We start from the raw sequence: 9,040 nt of genomic DNA on the forward strand, positions 1-9,040 counted from the left end.
AATAAAGAAAGAAAGGAAGAGAAACGAAAGGAAAATAAATTTGTTTTTTCTATTTCCGGGTTGGAGAGAAGTAGAAAAAAAAATTAAATATTTTGTTATTTTCCTCCAAATCCTTCCAAATCGGAAGGAAAGTTAGAAGGGAAAATGATTATTTCATTTCCTTCTACTTCATTCCTTTAATGAAACTCGGAAAGACTATTTTTTTTTTTTTTATTTTCTTCTCACTTTCACTCATTTCTTTTCTTTTCCCTGGTTAAATTGAACTCGAAAACAAGTTGCTAAGTGTTTACAAAAGCCTGAAAAAGAAAAAAGACTGTATCATTTCAAATCTAGTACCAAAAAATAAAACCAAACTCTCTGTTAGAGCTGATGTGCATCTCTATTTTGGGGTCTCGATCTGTGAGTTTTTCAAGAACAGGCCAGATGCAATCCGGATATACTTTTTCAGACTTATTAGTTTAATTATTAACCGATTTATGTAAAAAATAAGTTCACCAACAGCCCACATTTCGTAAACAGGTAGAATGCTAGATACGCTGAACTGGGCCTTTACCTACGAACCATAAAATCCATAAGGTGATACCGATAACAGACTTCATGTTCATCAGTACAGGTCACACCGTCACCGACTCAACTCGACTATACTGTAAGAGTTTGTGTAAGCTATGTTGTTTCATCGCCACGCTATTTCTTCTCATCTCAACGCATCTAGAAGCTCGACTGCAGTTAGGGTTTGGATTCAATTTACAGCTTCAATTTCGAGTCTCAAAGTAGTGTGGCGTAGAGACCCAAAGCTAGACCAAGCAATCGAGAACGATAAAGCGTGGAGACAATGTGCAAAAGTTGTTAAAGAGGTGTTAAACGAACCTGGTAAAGTAATCCCTCTTCGATATTTGGAGAAACGTCGGGAAAGATTACGACTTACAGTCAAGATCCAAACTTTTTTATCCCGAAATCCAGGTCTTTTCGATGTCTATTATGATCGAATCAAACCCAAGACTGAACCTGTTAAGTTTTTAAGGTTTAGTGATGCGCTCCAACGCGTTTTAGATGAGGAGGAAAGGATTTATCTTGAAAACGAACCGTTACTTGTTGCTAAGTTGTGTAAATTGTTGATGATGTCCAAAGACAATGTAGTTAACGCAGATAAATTGCTTCACGTGAAGAGGGAATTTGGTTTTCCTAATGATTTTTTGGTGAATTTGGTTCCGAAATATCCAGAGTATTTCAAATTAAACGGAAGTCCAGGAGAAGGAAATTCGTATTTAGAATTGGTTACTTGGAACCCTAATTTTGCGAAATCAGTGATAGAACAAAGGGCCGATGATGAATCAAAGTCAACAGGCATAAAAATCCGACCATCTTTCAATTGGAAGCTCCCATCAGGTTTTCTAATCAGGAAAGAAATGAGAGAATGGATCAGAGACTGGATGGAACTTCCATACATATCACCATATGACGATGCATCAGATTTAGATCAAGCATCTCAAGAAATGGAGAAGAGAACAGTGGGTGTTTTTCACGAATTACTCTCGTTGTCATTATACAAAAGAATCCCAGTCCCAATATTAGGCAAATTTACAGAAGAATATAGATTTTCAAACGCATTCTCAAGTGTCTTCACAAGGCATTCAGGAATCTTTTACATGTCACTTAAAGGTGGGATTAAAACAGCAATGTTGAGAGAAGCTTATAAGGGAGATGAGTTAATTGACAGAGACCCATTACTAGAAGTCAACGATAATTTCATTTTGTTATTGGCTGAAGGACATAAACAGAGGATAGAAAAACTAAATCTTCAGAAACAAGCAGTTGAAAACAATACTACACCAAACAAAGGCCTCCCAATTGTCATGCATATGGAATGAAGGCAACATGCACATAATTTTATTCATGTTGCAGTTTGCAAATGGAATGAAGGTGACATTTTTTTTGATTGCATATTTATTCCTTTGATAGTTCTTTAAAATTTACCCCTAATACACCTACCAAGATCATACAAGTTTTATGAATAAAACTCTATACAAAAACATACTATCCTCAATATATATGAGGAGAGGTGAATCATTACACAATGGTTGCTATGGACACTTCAAATGTTCATAACTTGGCAATTTTTACATTATTTCTAGTATTTCACTTAGTTTCCAGTGTGCCAATTCCCCCTTTTGCCCCTCGCCCGCTTTGTAATTTCCAATTAGCCCTTGCGAATCAAGCGTGCGCGTATCTTCCATCATGGCGACTCCCTCCCTCTCCCCTCTCTCCTCCATCACCTTTCCCACCTGTCTACCCTTCTTCACCTCCTCCCCCTGAGTATCATAGACACAGGCATAGACATGTTCATTCACACATGCATGAACATGGTCCTGATGAACAAATCCACAATCAAACACGTGATCATGATCGTGGTCATGGTCATCGTAGACGGCATGATCATCATCATAACCATGGTCATAGTCATCATAGACATAGAATGTCACCCGTAGAACAACAATGTTGTAAATGGTTGGCACAGGTTGATGATGAGTGTGTTTGTGAGTTACTTGGTCGCTTGCCTCCGTTTCTTGCTAGACCTGTTCATGAATACACCGTAAGAGTTGCAGGCTCTTGCAACACGACGTATACGTGTGGGGCCCAATTAAGGATTTAAACATTAATTAAATTTATGTTTTCAATGCATTTTAATATGTATGCAAGGAAGTTTATGATTTTTTTTTTTTTTTTTAATGTGGTTTCTTGTCTTTCTCTTGTTTTTATTATTGAGGTTATTTTTCTATAGCTTGTTATAAGACCGTGACATCTACATATGTACAAATTTTATCAACAAAAGGAATTTGATTCAACGCTTGTAGCTTTTCCCATATTTGTACATAAAAAGATTGGATTTTTGTATGGAAGTGTTGTTGGTGTATGTTTTTTTTATCGACTTAGTTATGTAAATGGTAAATGGTAGTGTACATGGGAAAAGTGCAAATGACACTAGTATAAAGTTTTAACATCACACAATAAAACTTATTTTGTAAAAACAAACAACCATCATTAAAATTTTATATACAAAGTGGTTCAACAACCATCCTAAATACAATTACAAAATCCGACCCGAAATACCAATGCATAAATCTGAAAGTTTATGGATAGAATAAAGAGAAAACGGTTGGTTGAAATGGTCGATGTGGTATGCTTTTTTTTTTTTTTTTTTTTTGTGAGGTCCAAATTTTTTATTTTAAAAAAATTTCTTTTGATAGGGTTTTATTATGGTTTTGGTCATTTAAGTTAACAACTTAAGGTTAAATCTGTTAAGTCATAAATGACTATTTTACCCTTCATTATATATTTCTTAATAGTGCCTATTGTTAATCATGATTATTATCCAATGAACCCTGCCTACACCCATCTCTTCCTCAACAAAATGCCCCACCATCCACCTCGTATGCTATTGTTTTTTTAATAGAGAATGATTTATCAAAAAAAAAAAAAAAAAAAAAAAAAAAAAAAAAAAAAAAAAAAAAAGCGGCTTGAATACTGCAAGTGTAAGAATAAAAGAAATGCTAATGCCATTTAAAAATATAATATTTCTTATAACCCATCAAAACATGCATGACCATATAAATTGGACATTAAAAAGTTCCAGGGGAAAAATTGTAAAATCTCTTAGCTATCTATCAATTCAAAGATTAGTCTCCACGAAAATTAACTTGTGAATTGGTACCTATTGTTACTTCGATTGCCTAGTAAGTTGCAGTTGCCACCGCTGTCCTTTTTTCAACCTCTCGGATGTCACAGTCAAGGTTGTCAGAAAAACCTTAAAACTGATTGTACAAGAATTCACTTACAATCACCAAAGCAGGCCCAACAACAAGCTCAATCCATGCCTCTTCGGCTTCTTTACCCTTTTTCTCAAAGACTTTGGTGGCATCTAACCGATGAATGTTCCACCCTTTAACATCTCTTAGCCGGTATATTTTTTCCAGTTGTCGGTTAACCAGATTGCATGTATTGATCTTTGTTTCATTAATGGCCGCTTCTAGTAATTTGGCGCGAGCTTTTTCATCTGAGGATGATGAATATTCAGCACGGAAATACGAGTCGATTTCTGGCACTCCGATTGCTCTATGGATCCCTTTTGAGTAATCGGCATTAGGGTTATACATGTTTCTGACTTCCTCCACCATCCCAGAAGCCACCATCCGGTCAACACGTTCCGCCAAAATTTGGTTGTGCACCACGGTTGCGACGTCAACCCACAAGAAGCAAACATTGTACCTGTTGATGCAATCAACATAATGTAAATATTTGATGGATATGTTTTGTGTTATATAATCATGCGTAAGAAGGTACGATGAGATGGTGATTATTATTATTGTTAACAAATACCAAAATGTTTCTAGCCTAATGATATCAGGTGTTGTTCTTTCTCTTTGAGGTTGATGGTTCATATCTAGTTAGGGACATGTGTGGTATTTAAGTGTAGTTTAGGAGTAGTAGATTATATTTGTTCGTTCCAAAAAAAAGTATTGTAAATAATATTGAATCGTTAGTAATAAATAGTAAGTATTGTAAATAATATTGAATCGTTAGTAATAAATAATATTGACGATGAAAATGTTAATAAAGACTTGGTAATTGGTAAGCCAATGAATGGGCTTGGTCCAACCTTTAACATCTAATAAAGCCTTTGATATGAGATATTTGATCATTAGTATTGTAACTAAAATAAAGCCTATGATGAGATACTGATTATTAGTAAAGTAACTACTATCAAATCGCAAGTAATATTAAAGCATACAATCCGACAAACAAATTGATGATGAAAATGTTTTTTTATTCGCAAATAGTTAATCAGAGATTATTATTATCTAATTATCAAGTTTAGTCTAATTTCCCAACCCTGAACATCTAATAAAGCCTTTGTAGGTTAAAGACAACTAAACCTTATAAATCCACTCAAGGTCAATCCCTCCACCTATGCGAGGGAACCAAAGAAACCAGCCAATCTACTAGTTCCTTTATAATTTGCAACACCTTATATATCGTTATTTATGAGAGTTAGAATCCTACTTTAACATTAAGTAATGGGTTATAACTAATAACTTATAAACATAATTATCTTATATTTCCTGAAATACCTTGATTTGAACTCGTATTTCTCATCCTCCACCAATGCTTCAACAAACGAGTTCGATCCACCAGCAATTATCGGCACCTTCCCTCTCTGGATGATGGATTTCATGGCCAGTAAAGCCGCCCTTGCGAAATTATCAGCAGTGAAATCGGACTCCGGATCAACAATTCCAAGAAGGTGGTGTGCCACTCCATTGCATTCTTCATCGGTGATTTTATTGGTCACAATATTTAATCCTTCATAGACTTGTATTTTGTCTGCATTTATTACCTCCCCTTGAAACCTGGTGGCAAGGTCAATAGAAAGTTTTGATTTTCCGGTACCTGTTGCACCCATCACAATCACCACTTTTTCCATTCCTCTACTGCTTATCTGCATTAATGGTTTTTCAGCTTGCTTGTGCATCATCCTTTTTGTTCTTATTTATATATATATATATATATATATATATATATATATATATATATATATATATATATATATATATATATATATATATATCTATACTCTGTGTAAGAAATTTGAAGGGGTCTCTAGCATTCACTCCTTTGTATAAATTGGAAACTAATTTATTGAATATTTGCCAATTAAGAAAAATAAAAGTGGACACTAATTATTGAAATTAAAGAGCAATTTAAGTTACGTGATTTTTGAAATATACAGAAATCAGGAGATTTTACAACTAACACAAAATATTTAAATACTCAAATTGTCCGAAATTGGGAGGTACATAAATTTGGAAAAAAAAAAAAAAAAAAAAAAACTCACTTCAGCTCGTTGAAGCTAAAGGTAAAATATATATATATATATATATATATATATATATATATATATATATATATATATATATATATATATATATATATATATATATATATATATATATATGTCCATTTTAAAATGGATTTCTTTCTACCTTTTGATATTTCTCTTATTTATCGATCAAGGAATTGGCAATGTCAAGGTGTTATAATGTTTTCGACTCTCAATCAAATCGGATAAGAATGTATACATGCGTTAATTAAAAAAAAAAAAAAAAATACGGAAATGCACATTTATTTTTTAATTTTCTTATTAAATTACGGAGCCACATATTAGTTTATTTTTTTTTTCCTAATAAGGTCATTTTTATACTAATAGTAATATTACCAAATAAGATGACTTTTAAATAAATTACCATTTAAATTAAATTGATATTTTGTGTGATATTATTTGTATACGTTATAAAGTCTCTATTAGGTAAAAAAATAAATATATTAACACATTTATATATCTGACAGTTTTATTAGACGTAGATATTAATAAATTGATTTTGATTATATATTATTCAAATAGTCAGATATGTAAAACTGAAAATTTAGATTGAAATGACATTGCCGAAGTAGGTTAACCGTTAACGGACCAAAAGTCACACAATTATATTGAAATGAATATAATTGTCTAAATCCTTTTATTAATACATTAAGTCATTGTTATAGTAATATAATATCATGTTCAATCTTAGCCAAAAGATTAATTATTTGTGCTAAAACGGAAAAAAAATGTTTCCTAACTCATCTTTTATCATTTTGACACGTATTAACAATTTCATGTTTTATCCCTTTTCAATTCACTCGTTTTGTCACGTCTACTATATTGTTGTTGAGTTAGCGTCATATTCCTATTAACTAGATCAAAACAATTATTAAAATCAAGAGAATGAATTAAGAAAAAGAGTTAGAGAATTTCACATATCATAATTTTATATAAGTAAAAGGACAAATAAAAACAAAGTGTATAATATTTAATTTTTCTATTTTTATATTGGTTTTCTCAATGAACCCTAAATAGTTGTTTTAAGAGTGTTTGTGGAGTCGACATTATATAAGTTCGATTGAATTTGAGAGATTATAACCTATTGTATGTATATAAAAATTAGCTCATAGCATTTCAAATTTTGGAAATTTAGGTTTTTAGGATGTTAGATATTTTTGCTTAAGAGTAAAATATGATTGAATAATTCATACAAAAATGTTGCATAGATTGAAACAATGAAACGCATAATTAAACATTTAATAATTTCTGACTTGAAAATCAAGCATCATCGACGATCCAAACCGTCGATGATTACGAATAGGTTATACCGTATTGGATAATACTATCGTTTATTATTTCACCTATTGTGTGCACATGATTTAGTTTACATAACTTGAAAATCAAGCATCATCAACGATCCAAACCGTCGTTACACTATCAATAATGATTACGGATAGGTTATACCATATCAGATAATATTAATGTAAGTTAATACAACATTATGTAATGATGTTAACGATATTTACAACGGGCTAAGTGATGAATTTCGACAATAATGTCAAATCGGATAACCATTTCAAGTTTGAGAGTTTATTATTTTGATTATGAATTATATCTAGGGTTTTACAAAATATTATATCCAAACTTGATAAGGGTCTTGTGATGATACTTAAAAACTTAAATTTTTTAAGATAAAAAACAATTATTTTATATCCATTAAGGTATGTATGTTGCATCATTCGTACACGTACACACACACACATATATATATATATATATATATATATATATATATATATATATATATATATATATATATATATATATATATAGGGTGAGGTTTAATAGAAAACCATAATTAACAAGGAACCAATAAACCAACAGTGAGGGTCGGAAATCATAATAATCAATGACCAAGAAAATAGATGTACACTTTTATATTGGACACACATATATTGGATTATACCAAAAATTCATCTCCTTACCAAAAAACCTACCTTCTTTTTTTGTTTAAATTTTTTAGGCCACATTTTTTATCAAAAAAAAAAAAAAAAAACTCTAAATTTTCGTCCTCCTTCCATAGAGATCCATGTTGATATATAAAAAATAATTTTTTTCCGAAAAAAACCCACTTCATTTTGTTAGTTTTTTCAATATTTAAGTTTCTTTTTATAAAAAAAATTTTATACCAAAAATATTAATTTTTTGTACACTATTAATAAATATCAACACCGATTTAAAAAATATATATATAAAAAAACCTCGAACAGTATAGATTCACACTGTGAATGTAAACTGTAAATATTTCAATTTTTAACATTCACAATATGAAAAAGCTCGAACAGTTCAGATTCATATTGTGAATCTGACTTACTATTATGCGCACTGTGAATATAAGAAGATTCACAAAAAAAACCTCGATCAGTGTAGATTCACATTGTGAATATAAATTGTAAATATTTCAAATTTTAATATTCACAATGTGAAAAATCTCCGACCAGTTCAGATTCACACTATAAATCTGACTTACTATATGCATACTGTGAATCCGAGAAGGTTCACAATATGAATCTGAACAAGTTCACAATATGAATCTGAACAGGTTTACAATGTGAATCTGAACTAAAAAAATCGTTTTTTTTACATAAATATGAATTTATGTTTAAAAAGTACAAAAAAAAACATGAATTTTGATATATATTAATTTTTTTCAATAAAAATATAGACCTTAACTTTTCAAAAAAGAAAATGAAGTGAGTTTATTTCAAAAAAAAAGTTTGTTTTTTATATATCATCACTGATCTCTTTGGAAAGAGGACGAAGAATCGTGAACAACGTTATACACAGAGTAGTTTTTTTTTTTTTTTTTTTTTGATAAAAACATGACCTAAAAAAATTTAAAAAAAAAAAAAAAAAGAGAAGTGAGTTTTGTTATGATCCGGTGCATGTGCGTCAATTGTAAAAGTTTACAACCTTTCATTTTGCCGTTGATCGCTTTAAATTTCGACGCTTTGGATTGGTTCCTTCATTAATAATGGTTATCTATTGAACTTTATATATATATATATATATATATATATATATATATATATATATATATAGAGAGAGAGAGAGAGAGAGAGA

At 30.8% G+C, this 9,040-nt stretch overlaps 2 protein-coding genes across 2 annotated transcripts; one reads left to right on the forward strand and one right to left on the reverse strand.

Moving 5' to 3' along the window:
* The first annotated feature begins 354 nt into the window (after positions 1–354).
* On the forward strand, positions 355–2,727 carry LOC145010743 (Ubiquitin carboxyl-terminal hydrolase family protein). The gene has a single exon (XM_078969267.1). It carries the CDS (start codon positions 666–668, stop codon positions 1,866–1,868), a length of 1,203 nt encoding a protein of 400 aa, XP_078825393.1. The 5' UTR covers positions 355–665; the 3' UTR covers positions 1,869–2,727.
* Positions 2,728–3,478: 751 nt separating this feature from the next.
* Positions 3,479–5,527, reverse strand: LOC145009721 (adenylate isopentenyltransferase 3, chloroplastic-like). The gene is made up of 2 exons (XM_078968362.1): positions 5,127–5,527; positions 3,479–4,263 (listed from the first exon to the last, which is right to left on the reverse strand). The coding sequence occupies exons 1-2, from the start codon at positions 5,525–5,527 to the stop codon at positions 3,804–3,806; spliced, it is 861 nt and encodes a 286-aa protein (XP_078824488.1). The 3' UTR covers positions 3,479–3,803.
* Between the last annotated feature and the right edge of the window lie 3,513 nt (positions 5,528–9,040).

This window comes from Lactuca saligna, chromosome 8 (genome assembly GCF_052625555.1).
Source record: "Lactuca saligna cultivar CGN05327 chromosome 8, ASM5262555v1, whole genome shotgun sequence".
Lineage (NCBI taxonomy): Eukaryota > Viridiplantae > Streptophyta > Magnoliopsida > Asterales > Asteraceae > Lactuca > Lactuca saligna.